Source organism: Camelus dromedarius, chromosome 9, assembly GCF_036321535.1.
Source record: "Camelus dromedarius isolate mCamDro1 chromosome 9, mCamDro1.pat, whole genome shotgun sequence".
Classification (NCBI taxonomy): domain Eukaryota; kingdom Metazoa; phylum Chordata; class Mammalia; order Artiodactyla; family Camelidae; genus Camelus; species Camelus dromedarius.
This window is the reverse complement of record NC_087444.1, coordinates 78,371,953-78,388,694: the sequence shown is the minus strand read 5'-3', so window position 1 is coordinate 78,388,694 and position 16,742 is coordinate 78,371,953. Positions and strand designations below refer to the sequence as shown.

Sequence of the window (16,742 nt, the reverse complement as noted above, 5' to 3'; positions counted from 1 at the left end):
TTTCTCCCTTTACTCTGATTGCCCTGCATGAAACCTCAGAAACAAAGGTAGTCCAAGGACTGGCCCTAGATGATTATGGCCGTCCAGCCTGGGAGGGAGGCCAGGAGAGCTGTGTGTCGGGTTGTTGGCCAGGCCAGAGTCTCCCTTGGACCTCTTTTCTATTTTCCATCTAAATACCACTGATGCTCCAAATTCTGTCCATTTGCACCTCTCCTCTGAACTCCAGATTTGCATGTCCACCTGCCAGCTGCCTACCCCGCAGGTAACCAGTAGGTAACCTCAACCTTAATATATCCAGAAAGGAGCTCCTGGTCTCCCCCAGAAAGCTGCACTGTGCACAGCTTCCTGTATCCTTCAGTGGCAGCTCCATCCTTCCATTCACTTAGATTAAAAAAGTGGGGCTCAGGGGAGGGTAGAGCTTAGTGGTAGAGCGTGCGCTTACCATGCACGAGGCCCTGGGTTCAAGCCCCAGCACCTCCATTAAAAAAAGAAAAACAGGAACTCATTTTTGACTGCTCTCTCAAATCACAGAGCAAGTCCTTCAGAGAATTCTATGAGCTCTACCTGCAAATACATCCAGAATGTGACTCCCACCCTGAGCACTGGCCCCTGGTCCCCAGTCTGCCTGGCATTCTCTTCTTCCACTCATCCTTCTGGCTGCATCCCCTCCTCCTTCATACCTCCCCGGCCGCACACTGGGAAGTCCAGGCTCCTTCGGAACTTCCTCTCCCCCGTCTCTGCTTCAGTTTTCTCCGTAACACTCACCACTGTAGGGAACACTACATGTTTTATTTATTAGTTTATTTCAATGCCCAAGTTCCTTCTCTCCTGGAATGCAGGCACCAACAGGGCAAGGATTTGTGTGTGTGTTTTGTTACCCACTTGTCCCACCGCCTGAGTTCTGCACACACTCAGTAATATTTACTGAAGGGATGTTAACGGTAGGCGCTCTGCCCACCTGTGTCTTCAGTCTGTCACCCCCTCTCAATGCCCTCTTCCACCTCCTCAGCTAAGAACGCCACAGTCCCCCCTCCAGGAGGAGTGGGCCAGCACCTCTTGAGTCATAAAACCCCCACCCCGGGCTCCCTGTGCCCGGAGCCACTGACACCTTAACCCCCACCCCCCACCGCAGGGCCCTCCGCACACCTGCATTTCTGCAAGACAGAAAGCAACTCCTGTTGTGTGTTTATCCTGGCAAAACTCACCGGCCCAGGAGGCAGCCCGGCTCACGGTACCCAGGGCGGGCTGGCCTCACATCAGAGTCGGAAGCCTAGTGTTCAGGGGAGTCCCTAACGGATCTTACAACCAGTCAGGGACCTGTGCACGAGCTGATCACACATCCCCCTCCTCGTGTGCACAGCCCCCTCCCCCCCAAAAGAGACCCCGCACACCCACCCTCGGGGCTCCCGCAGGCGCCCCTCGCCAGGGTGGCCCGCTGGTGCCTGTAGCGGCGTCCCTGTTAAGCCTTCCAGAACTCTCCCTGGTCTTTGGTAGTTCTCTGCCAACCTGCGTGTCACCATCACCGTGTTGTGCGCCCTCTTTCTGAACAACCCCCTGTACCTCCATTAAACAAACAAACCAACCCGATTACCTCCCCCGACCACCCCCCCCCCCCAATCAGTAAGGAGAAAGGATTATTTGAAAAGAAATACTTTATTTTCTCCATCCTGCAGCAGAGGACCCGTCTCCACTTCTGGCTGGAGGAGGCTCGGGTTGGGTAGAGGAGCGGGGAAGGGCAAGCATGCTACCTTCGAGGATCTTTTCCCATCGCGTCGTCCGAGCATCTCAGCATTAAACAGGATATCGATGTTATATTAGCCAATAGCTCACGTGATGAGCGAGGTGATGCCAAGAGCTCGACTACTTTAAACGCGCTGCGGGAGTTTTCCCTGATTACTCTCAGGAGCTCCTAAATGGTGCCAGAATTATTCTTTGGGGGGGGGGGGTAGTTAGGTTTATTTATTTATTTTTCCTGATGGAGGTACCAGGGATCGAACCCAGGACCTCATGCATGCGAGGCACACACTTTGCCACTGAGCCACACCCTCCCCCCCAGAATTATTCTTGAGTTGGTCGACATCCCTTCATACTTATTCCAAGTAAAACCTGAGACAGTCCAGGGACTTTTGAGAATCATTCTTCAAACGCTCCGAATTTTCTTCCCGAGGTTCTGGGGTTTAATTTCAGGATCTCAGTCTCAGGAGAGGCTGTCTCCACAGGGTTTCAGGAGGAGCTGGAGCGGACGTTTGGAGACACCTCTGACTGCAGGAAGTCCTCCTCTTTGGGAACTTTCTCGCCGAGCACGCCCAGGCCTGTGGGGGAGGAAGAGGGGAGTTTTGAGTGGTTCTGCTCAAAACCACCACCCAAAGCAAGTCCTCGAGGCTGGTGGTGAAGTTAGAGACGGAGGTCTCGTCGGGTCGTCTCAGATCCAGGAGCCTTCCCGTCTCCCCTTCCCACCGCTGTTTTAAGGTGGTACGTGGTGGTGGTGGGTGTTTTCAAGAGCCAGAGTGTAGCCCAGGATGGAGTGGGAGTTAGTAAACTCAGGAGGGGTGTCATGTCCAAGGTTGGCTGATCTCCAAGAAATGCTTTTCAAAGGATTAGTACAGTGGGATAAAGACATGGTGTTAGTTTCCCAAAATAGGAGTGAGAGGCAGAGTTGGGGTGGAAATCCAGCTGGAGGAAGGCAGGCAAAGCCGGGGCTGGATCGCTGACCAAGATCGTGGCTGGGTGGGAAGGTGGCACGTGAAGCCTGCATTCGGATAATTTAGTTCATTCATGTAACAAATATTTATCAAGCGCAAATATTTACCAAGTCCCCACAACACAGCCTCCACCGTGCTGGGCCTTGAGCAAGGCAGACGGTCTCTATGCACGTGGAGTTTAGATTTATTGGAGAAGACAGAGTATAAGCAGATAAATACATGAGAAGGAAGAATCGCAGAGTGATCAATGTTACAATTAAAATAAAGCAAGATGACAGAAGCAGATGAAACAGGTTTATGCCAGAGGGCAGGGAGAACCTCTCAGGTGGAAGTGATGACTGAACTGACTTCTGAACAACGTGAAGGATCTAGCCATGCGCAGCTCTGGACACAGAACGTTCCGGATTGAAGCAAGAGCTGGTGCAAACATCCTAGAGTAATCGGACCCAGGGTTCCCAGGAAACCGGAAGCCGGAGTGGGGACAGAAGGGCGTATGTGGCTGAGTGCAGGGGAGTTCGGAGTGAGTTTAGAGGCTGGAAATAAGGATCTCATTTGGAAGAGAGGTCGAGCTGGAATTGAACCGTGAGGTCAATGTCTCAGCTACGGCTGAGCTTGGGGGGGATTTTGGGGGGACGCAGGTTTGGGTGGGGGGAATCATAATTAGGAAAAATGCCAGATTGTGGAGAGACATCGGGGGCTGGTTGGCACATTAGAGCTGGGCAGTGAGGCAGGATCTGAAGTGAAGGAACAGAGTGGCAGTGAGCGGTCAAAGCCAGGAAGGGAGTTCAGCGCTGAGGACGTATGGCCGGGCAGGAGCTGTGGGTTTGGGTGAGGGGGGCCTTGGGTGATTTCAGTTTCCTCCCTGATCCTCCGATCCTTCAGGTTCTGCTACTTTTTCGCCTGTTCTTGTCCCATCGCTCCCCCAACTCTCTTCCATATTTGCCCGGCTTTACCTCCAATCTCTGGTTTGGCGAAAGTCTCCCTCAGACCCCTCCTGGAGGCCAGCTGGGACTGGGAGTGAGGGAGCCCATCTAAGAAGAAAGACAAAACTCGTTATTCCTCCAGGCCACTCAGTTCCCCACCTTGTCCCGTCCCTCGTGGCTCTGCTTCCTTTATCTCCTCGGAACCTTACAGCACTTGGTGGCTCTCCTCCAGGGGCAAGCGTTCCCCACCGCCCACCCTCTCTTCCTCCGCGGGAGACGTTCGGCCACATAAGACATTTTTCGTTGTCCTAACTTGGAGGTCCTGTGCCATCTAGTGGGTGGAGGCCAGGGATTCTGCTCAACATCCCCCCGTGTGCATGACATTTCAGCCCCAAATGTTAACAGCCCAGAGGTTGCGAAGGAACTGCCTGAGAGGCACTGAACTGCCCCCACCTGGCAGGTGGCGATGGTGAGCAGATTCCAGTCAAGTCAAACGCTGCCTTCACAGTGTGTCTACCCAGGGCTCCCAAGCCCCGTGCACCTCCAAGGCTCTCTCCCTTGAGACGTGCAATGGGAATGGAGGGGAATCTCAGAGATGGTCCTCGGCCAGGTGAGAAGATGAGGTAACAGGACCAGGGAGGAGCAAAGAGGAAGGGGATGGAGAGCCTTGCACGGAGATAATACTTAGGACGACCATGCCTTAGCTAGTTCCCGCCATGTACCAGGCTCCCCTCTAGGAGTCCTCCGTGCTTGCTTCCACTGTGAGGTGGTTTTCATAACGCCGTTTTAGGCCTTTAAAGCAAGCTGCAACCCCTGCTCAAGCTCCCTCAACTAGTAAGGGGCAGAGCAAGGGCTGGAGCCCGCGTCTGCAAAGCCAGCAGTGGGGCGGCGAAAGAGAGTGCTGGAGAGGAAGAGGGGTCTCGCTCCCCGTTCACTCACCAATGGCTTTCCACAGGTCTAGGGCCCCGAGGGCCATCTTCTCCTCCCTGCCTCCGTCAGCCCTCGGGGGAGGATGGAGCACTGAGGACGGGTGGGAGAAGCAAGACCAGGGGATCGTTCAATGGCAGAGACAACACCCTGAATCCCGCAGTCCCGCCTCCACTGAAGCCGGGGACAGGATGCACGCCGACAGTCCCTACTTGCCAGGGAGGCGATCCTGGCTCTGAAAGTACAGTCTCCTGCTTCAAGTTACCCCAGGGCTAAGTGGTGGAAGTGGGGTTGGAACCCTCCTCCGTCTGGATCCAAAGATCACTTCCTTTCTGCCCTGCCACACCGCTGCAGCGCAGGGATCTCGGCATGCAACTGATTTAGCTCTCGCCAAGTGGCACACTGCCACCTATACAACAGGTGCCCAAGGAAGAGCGCTTGGGGGAAGGGGGGTGGAGGAGCACGCCAGGTGTCGATCTAATTTATCTGATCCTCACGACAGCCCCGCGCAGCAGGGGCCATGGTTATACGCATCGTCACAGACGAGGACACGGAGGTGTGGAGAGATTAAGGCTGTATCCCAAGCCAGGGGAAGAGGTGGGACCTGAACCCCATGCTCTGGCTCTGGGGTCCACCCCCCATTACTCCACTAGACCAACCCCCAAGACAGTGGAAGGAAAGCCTGTGGGCTTCAGTGAATGTGAGCTGAGGGTCTTTACAGGGCTGCGAATGCACTGGCCCCAGGCGCCAGACAGGGAGGGAGTGCTCAGAGTGGGCTCGCTCACCGGGACCCAGAAGGTAGCCGGCACTGTTGAGGGTCCAGCCTCCTCGCCCCTGGACAGAGACAGAGAGACAGACTCTCAGAGAGCGGAGAGGGAGCCGGCGCCCACAGGCCTGGGGTGACGTGGGGCAGACTGCACACCGCTTAACCGCTAGCTTGTGAAGTGGGTTCACTTAACCCGAAGTCACCAATGAGGACACTGAAGGCTTCCTAAGACCAGCAACTCGGAATAAAAAGAAAGCTTTGAAAACCACTGCTGTGGGGAAGGGTATAGCTTAGTGGTAGAGCGTGTGCTTGGCATGCACGAGGTTCAATCCCCAGTACCTCCATTAAATAAATAATAGTAACCTAATTATCACCCCCCCAGCAAATAGTAAAAAATAAAATTAAAAAAAAAGATACAATAAGAAATGCAGATTCGCCCAACCAGGAACTTGGGGGGGTGGGGGTGGCACTTGGTGCCTTGTGAGCCCTGCAGGTGACTGTCCTGCCTGCAATTTTACAATGACAGTAAGTCCTACCTCGGAAGGCCTCTCTGGGCATCTCTGGGCAAACGCTAGATGCTAGGAAGGTTTTGGTTCAGGTGAGCTGGGCCCTGACTCTCTGCATTCCACCTGGGTTCTATTCTAGCCCTGGGGCCAAGAACATGAAGCCAGTCCCTGTCTTTCTTCTCATATTTTCACAACTTGTTCCCTGGCCCCCAGTTCAGCCAGGAAAATTAGCAACAGTCCTCCTAGCAGGGTGGTGAGAGGGCGTCCCGCGGGAGCGCAGGGGCACAGGAGGTCTCACCCGGGGGACAGGAGCGGAGGCTGGCGTCTCCGCCAGGCTGAGCAGGACGGCAAGGAGGACCAGACAGACAGACGGAGCCATCTGAGGGCCCGGGCGGGCGCTAGAGGCCACAGAACACTGCAAAGAGAGGGTCGTGAGTTTGTTACGTATTTTGCAGCTTGACTGGGCTGTAACTGACGGGCGGAGGACTCACGCGCACTTACAGCGCGCCTCTGGGGAGAACGGGCGGCCGTGCGCACCGCGGTGCCGCCACCGCCCCATCAGGCGGGAGGCGTTCCCACCGCCTTCAAGGCTTTTCCATGAGTTGTTTTCTTTTTTAAGTTTTTTGTTTGTTAACATGAGATGTATTCTCCTAACTTGTTTGTCTTCCTTCCAGTTTTATTGAAAAGTAATTGACGTACAACACTGTGGACGCTTAAGGCGTCCTGCGTGGCTTGACATGCATCTATATTGTGAAATTATACTTTAATTTCACATTATAATTTAACTCTTATACCAGATTACCTTATTGTTAACTGAAGGTTCATCTCCACGTCTTTTTTTTTTTTTTAATTGACATACAGTCAGTTACAATGTGTCCATTTCTGGGACACAATGTCCCAGTCATGCAGATACATACAACTATTCATTTTCATATTCTTTTTCATTAAAGGTTATCACAAGATACTGAATATAGTTTCCTGCACTATACAGAAGACATTTGTTTTTTTAAATCTATTTTTATATGTAGTGGTTATTATCTGCAAATCTCAAACTCCCAAATGTATCCCTTCCCACACCCTTTCTCCAGTAACCAGAAGATTGTTTACTACATCTGCCAGTCTGTTTCTGTTTTGTAGATCAGTTCATTAGTATCCTCTTTTTTTCCTTTCCTTTCCTTTTTTTTTTTTTTAATTCCACATATGAGTGACATCATATGGCATTTTTCTTTCTCTTTCTGGCTTACTTCACTTAGAATGACGACCTCCAGGTCCATCTATGCCACTGCAAATGGCATTATTTTTCTCTACGTCCTTTTGTCTTAAACATACAATAGACAATTAAAACAAACACTTCCTAGTTTCTTGGCGTTTTTTGTGGAGCACATTTATTTAGGAAGAGAGCTGATGCAGGGAAAACACCCAAGGAAGTAAGGAAGTAATAGGACATTCGATACATAAAAATGTGCCCCCAAACCCCACAATGCATGAGTGACCCAAGTTTAAGAATCACAGAGGCATTCCTATCTCCTACCCAGCCTGCCCCCATCTACTCTCTTTGGCCCAAAACCATGCCCTGAAATGCCTGATTCTCACTCCCTCCTCCAGACCGTCCCAGATCTTCCAATCCTTTTTCCTGCCCTCCCCTGGGCCCCACCACCAGGTCCCCATCCTTTCCTGCCTTCCCTGCATCCTCCCAGGACCGCTGCCCCCCTCCCTGCTCACCTCACTGCAGCTGGCAGCTCTCCCCAGCTCTCTCTCCGGTCTGGGTCCCAGCTCCTGCATGACTCCAGCTTTTATGCCTCCTGAGGGGAGAGGAGGAGGAGGAAGAAGCTGGAAAGCAGGGGAGGGGGTGCTCAGCAAACCAGGTGGGGAGAAGAGGGAGAGACAGTGCAGAGGAAGGAGCAGCGAGGGCAGGCGAGGATCCACCCACGGGAGGGGCTTTCCTTCGCTGCTCTGTGAGGTCAGAACAAGGCTGCGTGGAGGCAGGGATACGTTTGCCTACCTCGGTTTCCCCCCTGACCTTCTAACCGGAGGTGTCTGCTCTGTTTATCCAAGGATCACCCGCCACACCCCGTGTCTCTGTTTGGGAGGACTCTGTATTCTCACTGCTCTCCATGCCCCTGGGTTTCTCTCCACCTGTAGCTGCTGTCTCTGCAGCTCTGGGTTCCTCTCTGCAACCCCCCCCCCCCAATCTCTCTGCCTCTTTGCAGCTGCCCCTCTCCTGCACGAGGCACTTGGGTCCCCTTGTTTGTTGTGAGTTGTCCCTTCCCTGGGTGATGAGTTTAGTGAGGGGCTGAGGTTCTGTCCTGAGCATCGCTGTGCCACCAGCACACAGGTGCCCACCCAGGTGGGCATGTCCGGCTGTGCCTGGACACTCTTTTGCTTGTCATGACTTGGGAGGGTGCTTCTGGCATCTGGTGGGTGGGGGTCAGGGATGATGCTCAGCCCCTTGCAGTGCACGGGACGCCCCCCTCCCCTGCAAAGAATGATCCAGCCCCAGATGCCAAGAGCACCATGGATGGGAAACCCTGCAACAGCCCCTAAAACAGTGCCTGGAACTCAATAAATATTTGTTGGATGAACCAATGAAGTACATGTGTGCACATGCGTGTGCATGTGTGTGTGTGTGAGCTCTCTCTCCCTCTCCATTTCTGTTTCTCGGTCGTCTGTCTGTTTCCTTCCCTGTTGGCCCCGGACAGCAGCAGTTTTCCCGAGGAAAGCACCCTGGAATCAAGGGGTTGCCTGTGCTTCCTGGACGTCCCGGTCCTCACAGGACACAGTTTCCTGGTCTCTTTGTGGGAAGAGCCACAGTTTAGCCTTCGAGATCCCCATCCGTATTCTGTAGGTCTGTGCTTCACCGTGTCCCTCCACCCCCACTGAAGGACATTTCTGGACCCCCACCCCTTCTGTCTCAATTTAAAAAGCAGGACCCTGGGGAGAGGTCGAGTGAGAGTGAGAAACCAAGGGCCACAAAGTCCCTTGTGGGCTCCTTGCTCTAGTTTTGTTCCCTCTCTTCTCTGCATCATTCGTTTCTCATCCGGAGGAGAAGGGGGAGCTCTGAGGGGAAGAAAATGACACGCAGGTGTAAATGGCTCTGCTGGGAAAGAGGAGGGAGGAGGAGGGGTGACGCTGGGGTGAGTGGGGAGGACAGCCCACGCTGAAGCCTAGAGGTGGTTACCTGGAGACGCAGGAGGCCTCCCTTCTCTGATTAACCGGTGCGTCAACAGTAAATGCAGCAGCTCCAAACCTCGTGCAAACAAACAAACAAACAAACAAACAAACAAACAGAAAACCCGGACGATGCGGGAGAAATGTCGCTTTCCCCGAATTTCTATGACTGAGCGGAATGTCTGTCTTGAGCCCGCATCCCTCTTTGTAATCTGGACACGTGGAAATGGACACCTCTCTCCCGGGGTGGACCCTGCAGTGGTCTGCTCGGCATTTATTTGGCTCCTATTGGTGATAAGTCTGCTGGGTTTTGTCGAAGTACCTGCGTTTGTTCTGTGTGTCCCACGTGCTGTGGGGGACGCTAACCTATGCCTGGTCTTGGGGGAGTGATGGGGGACTCGGGTGGAAACTGACACTTCCTCCCTCCTCCCGTCGCCTCCCACGTGTCCTGGGTCCCCGTCTACAACCCAGATGAGCTCATGACCCAATTATTCCAGCCAGTGAAGGTAGAAAAGATATTTGCTGGATGTTCCTAAGGGAAAGTTAAATCCTCATCACTGTTTTTTAAACATTAAAAAAATAATAATTTTGAATATATGGGAAAGTTGTCCGAATAATTCTCACTCAGACTGCACACGGTTATGTTTCACCGCGTCTGACTTTTCTGGCCCCCCTCCCCCAGGGACACGGAGATATTCTGAACTGTGAGAGGAAGTTGCAAACACGATGCCCCTTTGCCCCTAAATTCTTCAGTGTGGTGCTTTTTTTCCCTCCTAAAAACAAGGGAGTCCTCTTACGTAAACCACAGTAAAATCGTCAAAATCGCGAAATTAACATCGACGCGCGCTCACGTCGGAGCGGCAGGCCTTACTCCAGTTTGGCCAGTTGTCCCAGTAACGGTTACGGCGAAACCGAAAGCAAACAAACCGACACCGCCGCCACTGGCCGTCTCCCCCTGCTCTCCTTTGTCTTTCTTGACCTTGACACTGACCTTGACTTTTTTGTTGGGGGAGGGGGGCCACCCGTGAGTTGTTTTGCAGGTGATTCCCAGCGTGCGCTTGTCGGACACCGTCTCTCGATTAGACTCTGGTGACCCGCAGCGGCCACTGTCGTGCGGTTGCAGGAATCACCTCCTTCCGGGCACATCCTGTCGTGGGAGCAGGGGCGTCAGTTCCCCCGCCCCGGCGATGCTAACTGTGGTCACCTGGCCAAGGCGGTGCCCACCAGGTGTCCCCACTGCTAAGTTGCTTCCTGTCCCTTTGTCATGAGGGAGTGGTTTGAGAGGGCGCAAGCGTGCCTCCTGCTCTTTCGGGTTTCTGGAGGCATGTCTCTCTGTAGACATGGACATGCATATGTATATATACGCACACAAACGCACGCATCTCGCAATCTCTTCCCGAAACGGGCCCGGAGCCCTGGGAGTTGCTGTACCCTCTGCCCCCATGAGGGGGAGCCAAACCCAGGCTGATCCAGCACCTGCCAGCGCTTGCCGGAGCCGCTTGGTTACGGCTTCCCGTGTGTGTTAGGAACACAGCGTGAGATCTACGCCCTTGAAGGATCTTGGGGTGCACGGCAGGTCTCTGGGCCGTACTCACCTAGCATAGCCGAGTGTCCTTCCCGGTCACGATGGCGTGAAGCAGGAAGTCAGCAACGGGGCGGGGGAGGGGTTCACGAACGTGTGGAAATCGAGCAGCAGCTCCTACGTGGCCACGGGGTCAGGGCAGGAATGGGAGGGGAAGCCAGGAGACGTGGGGCTTTTTTGGTGGGGGGGGGGTGATTATTTATTTTAATGGGGCCAGCAGGGACTGAGCCCAGGCCCTCGTGCATGCTGAGCGCCGCTCTGCCGCTGAGCTGTGCCCTCCCCCCAGGAAATGTCTTGACTTCGGCCAGATGACTCAGGTTTCTGGAATCTGCACCGAATGCTTCCTGAGAGATCACACCTCCCACCCCCAATGTCACATCTGAGTTTTCATGCTGGGTGGGGCGCTTACAAGGCCAAGGGATCAACAGCAACTCGTCCTCAACGCTCTCGTCCGAAGGGGCAGAGTAAGCCACCCCGAAATACGCCGTATCAGCGTCATGCTGAGCTGTGAGCACCCGAGAAATGGCAGACGCGGGGAGAGGCTTCCTCCCCGGCCCCCCACGGCCCCCACACCCCCCATACACATTCTGCTTCTGCCGGGAACACTCATTAACATCCAAAGGGGCTGATTATCCACTCCATTTACTTTTTTATCAAGTACTTGAGGAAACGGGGCTGGAGGATTTAGCCTGCCCCCAGCAAATAACATGTTTAAGTGTCTAAATGAGAATACAGGTTGTAGGTGGAAAGGCGGAGAAGAGTGGAGCAGGAAGCAGGAGGAACTGGGTTTTCCTTCTGTCCGAGAGTAATACGGGACATTGACCGCAACTGCCTGACAGCGCTTTGCGAAGACCAAACGGCGATGGTTTTTCTTTATGTTTACTCACTCAGTTGCTTGGCTGAAATAGCCCCCAGCCCTCCCTGTACATTCTTGAACCCACGGCTGTTTTCCAGAAAGTCGTGGTTGATGACCTCAGAAGAACGGACAGACCCAAGGAGTTTTCTGTGATGCCAGACGGACTTACCAAGACCAAGAAGAACACAGCACCACAAACTGCCCCTGACCGCTATCACTCTTCTGCTCCGTCCAGTTTTCCTATACAACCTCGAGATCCCAGCCCCAAGGTGGGCTCACAGTCTCTGAGGCGTTAGGCCGCCGTGACTCCCCACTGCCTGCAAAGCAATATAGCGGCTCTTTTCTGTTGCCACCAAGGACTCTGTCTCTGAATTTGAATTCATCTTTCGGGGTACAGAGGCCAATTTTTTGGTAACAGTCTGCACAGATGGATGGATGGATGGAAGGACAAAGCAGATAAAAAGAAAGAGAAAAAGACACAGAGGGTCAGAGAGAGTATCTGCATCTAAGATTACATCCGTGCTGCCCCTCAGGGCTCCGGGAATGGGACTGTATTAACAGAGCAATGCTGCGTGAATGACAACAGGGCGGCGTCCGTCCTGGATGCTTAGAATATGCCAGGCCCTGTGCTAACACCTTTATTTAGATTCATCTCGTTTAACCTGAAAAATAGCCCTATAAAACGGGTACCGCTAAAATCCCATTTTACAGAGGGGAAGTGCAGGAATAACGTGTCCTATACCGCACATCTCCCAAGGGACAGAGGCAAGACTCAGCCACAGCTCAGCTGGCCCTTTGGCCACTAAGTCACAAGAAGCAGGCAGCGGACATCTCAGCATATAAACAATCTTATGAATTTCTGATTAATTCTTTAGTCTCAGATCCTAGAATAAAGGTAACTCAGTCAAAAGTCATAGACATTTTGAGGTTCTTCGTATATATTTCATATATAGTCTTTCAGCACTAGGGTACCAGTTTCCAGTTCCACCAGCACTATAGTAAGGGACCACTTCTGTCTGGAAGATGGACAATTCTGAAGGAAAGATCAAAGCGCTGTAGAAGAGGAAGAAAGACCTCATTGAATTATTGAGCCAGAAAGGATCAAATTCTTAGTTGTTTTTTTTTTTTTTTTTTAAAGAGGAGTAAGTCAGTGAGGCTGAAAACCATGATAGCAGAAAGATAAAGACGTCCAAGAGGTAACAGAATAGGAACCTGCGGGCAGGAAGAGAAGCATCAGAGTTGGCTCTCCTAGGAACACTCCGAGCGAAGTGGAGGTGAGTCAGAACAGAGCGGAGCCAAAGAGGGCAGAAATGTTGAGGACGGCATGTGAAAAGCATCGCTGATGCTCACGGCGTGTTCACACCGGTGACTCAAGCGGGACGATGCGGGGAGGACGTGCTGATTCATGGGCTGCAGGCTCCCAAGGTGGGAGAGCTTCCTGGAGCTCGGCTGCTGATAGCAGCTGCTATGGGGAGTCCATGGAAGAGAGTATGACCTCACTCCCTTTCCTGCCCATAAATAGCCCAAAGATCAGTGTCCTTGCAACAACCTCCACGACCCCACTCCTGTTTTCCCTACTGCATGCCCTGAAAAGGAGGGATTCGGGAGTCAGCGTTTGCTGGCCGACTGTGGGATTGTGGGAAAGTCACTACAGGTCTGTGGACCCCCATCTCCTCCCTGATGACCTGGGGAGCCAGATCAGACGCTGCAAACGTTGGTGGCCCAGGCCAGACCCCCTGCTGTGCTCTGGGTGTGTTTGCTAGTTTGCTTTATGTCTTCTTTTTGTATGTTTAGTTCCTCTGTGGTGTTGAATTGAGTCACCAGCATGTGGAGTTCAGAAATGTCACACAGAGGTCTGGATTTCTACCTTCTCTTGATACCGGGGGTGGGGGGGGGATCTGTAAACTCTGGGCCCAAGTCCCCAGGGGCAGCTGCCAGGAGGGCCAAGAGCAGCTTTGGAAAGGGCTTGTTCTTCCCAGTTCACCACAGACCTCACCAGCCCCTACTGGCCACCCCCAGCCTCCCTCCTTCACCTCCTTGGTCCCTATTCTATCCTGCACGGAAACCCCTGCCCTAGAAATGGGTGGAAGGACAAGTACGTGACCTTTCCTTGGGCTTTGCGATGGGAAGAGGGTGCGTGCAGGGGTTTTGGCTGGCACCCCGCCCTGGAGTCCAGCCCTTTCTGGCGTCCTCGTGTCCTGGCATCTCACATCTCCTGGGCTGCTTTGTGTCCCTTTCTGCCCCTGTCGTGTCCCCTGTGCCTCAGTCTCTGCTGCTTTGCATTGCTTTGAAGGAAGAAAGGGACGTGGAAAGAGAATGGACTTTGGAACCAGACGTGCCTGGTTTTGAATCTCAGCTCTGCCACTTCCTAATTAGCCATCTGAGTGGCTAAAGATTAGCCTCACCTTTAAAAGAGGAATAATATTTTTTTTAAATAATAATTTTAAAATACCAGGGGAGGATACAGCTCAGTGGTAGAGTGCATGCCTAGCATGCATGAGGTCCTGGGTTCAATTCCCAGTACCTCCATTAAAAATATATACATATATACATTTTCACAGGGTTGCTGTGAGGACAAAGTTTTGAGGATTTGCATATAAAGCAGGCAGGGAAGGGAGCCACTGGGAAAGGGGTCCTCGCCAATGATCGTAAACCGGTTACTAGTGATTATAAGTACTTACTAGGCTTCAAGCAATGAGCCAACCTCACCGGATTCTCCCAACAACCTAACAAGGTCCATATTATCCTCAATGACAATGAACCAATGACAAACACGGAGGTTCAGAGAGGTTAAGTAACCTCCCTAAGATTGCACAGCCAGTAAATAACCAGATTCAAATGCAGGCATTTGGACTCCAGAGCCTAGTTGCTTAACCATCGTGCAACCATCCCTCCCAGTAACAAGGGAACCCCGTACCTGCAGGACTAGAGAACAGGATGTCGGAACAGGGAGTGGTTCGATCCAAGGCAACGAACGAGGGAGAGGCTGCGGGACATTCTGTTCCTGTCTGCTGTCCTCTTCCCTGAACTGACCGACCCGCCTCAGTCTCCTGCTTCCCTTTGCTTCCCCCCGCCCTACACCTCTTTTCCACACAACAGCCAAAATACTGCTTTTAAAGTATAAACAGGATGATGCAAACAACTCCGGCCCCAAGCCTTCTGATGGTTCCCGGCCGGCCCAAAATACAACCAAACCCTCACTTTAGCCCACAAGCGTTCGTGACTCACCTCCCTCCACGCCCCCCCGCCCAGCCACGTGGCTTCTCCTCCCCAAGGCCTCGGGACTGCCTGTGCCCTCTGCCTGGGTCTTTGCCGGGCTGGGTCAGCAGCACCCAGGCCTCGGCCCAGACCCCTCCTGACACAGTGCCTGGCCGCAGCAGGTGCTCAGTAAAGACTGCTGAATAATAAAGAGTTCTCAGGCGACTGCACTGCTGGCCCAGCCCCCCGCCCTTTCCCGCATCCGAGCCAAGCCAAGCGGGGTCTGATTCCTGAGTTTGAACACCCGCGGCCTCGCAGCTCGCAGTGGCCGGTGAGGTATGGTGGAGTGAGCGGTGCTGGCTTCAGGCTCGGGCCTTGAGAGGCCTTGCACATCCTGGCTCTGTCTGCCTCGCTCGCCCTGGGGCCCTGCCTCTGCCCTGTGAACAAGCGTGGCTGGAGGGTGGGGACCGTTTCTCGGACAAGGTTCACTTCTGCCTCTTCCCACACCTCTTCCTCATGCCCAAGAGCCGGGAAATCAGTTTTAAGCAGGAGGGGAGTGTGAACCCCTATGGCTTGACCTAGAGTGGTGGGGGGGATGGAGGCGGAGAGAAAGGTAGAGCTTCAAGATATATTTTGGGGGGGGGGTAATTAGGTTTATTTAGTATTTTTTCAGAGGAGGTACTGGGGATTGAACCCAGGACCTCGTGCATGCTAAGCACGTGCTCTGCCACCGAGCTACACCGTCCCCTGCTAAGGATGTATTTTGGGAGTGGAACCAGAATGGATTCAGGAACCAGTGAGCTACATCACCCACCAGCGGGCTGCTCACCTTCTCACACAGCAAGGAAAGGGCCGGGCTGGGTTCGAACCTGGTGTTTCCGCTCCCTCTAACTAGGGGAAAGGGACTGGAAGTGGTGCAGCGGCCAGAAGGGAAACTAAGGGAAAGTCAGCTCACCTCTGCGGCACCCTGACGGAGCCCCCTGCACGGACCCCTCGGAGCTGAAGCAGGAACCTGACGGCTTCCCGTGGCCGGTCTGGAGCCCCTGGCCACCGGCCAGCTCCTACGAGGACCTCCATGAACCACAGTCTCCCTTCTTGGCACCAGAGAAGGAAGCAGGAAGACGAGGTCCAGCCTCCAAAGCTGCAATCTGGGTTTTCCGGGCTGCGGTGCTGGCTGGTAAATAAAAACGGCCGGTGAGCCGCAGCTCATCCTGTCCTGATGGGACCGGGTCGGGGGGCGGTTGGTTTTGCTTATTTTCCTGGTCGGATGCAGCCGTTTGGGTTCATCACACCCCCTCTGTCCTTGGTTCACCACCATCACTGGGCTGTGCAAAAAGCCCTTCTCTTTTCAAATGGATTATACTATTCCCTTCTACCTCCTCCACGGGCAGTCACCAACGTACTGTGCGTGCAGCCTGGGGGTTTTTGTTTTTATTTTGTTTTTTGATGTTTTAACTTTTATTGAATTGTTAGGAAAACTGAAGCAGAAAACAATGTTTCTTGTTTCTCAAAGAACTAGTCAGCAGTGACATAACATCTACTGTTTGCTTATTTAGTTTTTTGTGTAGCATTTTTTTTTTTAAATTGAAGTATAGTCAGTTTACAGTGTTGTGTCAACTTCTGGTATACAACATGTTTCAGTCATACATGAATATACATATATTTGTTTTCAGATTCTTTTTCATTACAGGTTATTACGAGATACTGAATATAGTTCCCTGTGCTGTATAGTATAAACTTGTTTACCTATTTTATATATAGTAGTTAGTATTTGCAAATCTAACACTGATTTAGTTTTAAATTTATCAAATACTTATCTAGTTTTAAATTTTTATTGAAGTATAGTTGATTTACAAAGTTGTGTTGGTTTCAGGGTACAGCAGAGTGATTCAGTGTTTTCTGGCCCCTCCCACCCCAAGGCTCGGTCGGCACCATGCATCCTGTGTGACAAAGGTGGAGAGAGATGGGGATACCTCGATGGACCATTGCACAGGCGGATGCTGTGTGTTGGGGGTGGGGGGACCAGAGGGAAGTCAGGGATGCAGTCTCGACAGCCCAGGTGGTGGCTGTGCTGGTGGCAGCAGCGAGGGGCCCTGAGCGATGGCAGGTGCTGG

At 52.9% G+C, this 16,742-nt stretch overlaps 1 protein-coding gene across 5 annotated transcripts; it reads right to left on the bottom strand.

Annotated features, from left to right (window-relative positions):
- Positions 1–1,634: 1,634 nt before the first annotated feature.
- GALP (galanin like peptide) lies at positions 1,635–11,060 on the bottom strand. 5 transcript variants are annotated; one of them, XM_064489926.1, is made up of 9 exons: positions 10,984–11,060; positions 10,588–10,691; positions 9,003–10,139; positions 7,547–7,626; positions 6,123–6,239; positions 5,338–5,386; positions 4,565–4,645; positions 3,656–3,733; positions 1,635–2,312 (listed from the first exon to the last, which is right to left on the bottom strand). In XM_064489926.1, exons 4-9 carry the CDS (start codon positions 7,604–7,606, stop codon positions 2,224–2,226), a joined length of 474 nt encoding a protein of 157 aa, XP_064345996.1. In that variant the 5' UTR covers positions 7,607–7,626; positions 9,003–10,139; positions 10,588–10,691; positions 10,984–11,060; the 3' UTR covers positions 1,635–2,223. The 5 variants fall into 5 exon arrangements, with proteins under 5 accessions (XP_064345996.1, XP_010989813.2, XP_064345998.1 ...); XM_010991511.3 differs by lacking the exon at positions 10,984–11,060 and having other exon boundaries at positions 9,003–9,071; positions 9,984–10,139; positions 10,588–10,837; XM_064489928.1 differs by lacking the exon at positions 10,984–11,060 and having other exon boundaries at positions 7,547–7,654; positions 9,984–10,139; positions 10,588–10,838.
- Positions 11,061–16,742: the final 5,682 nt, after the last annotated feature.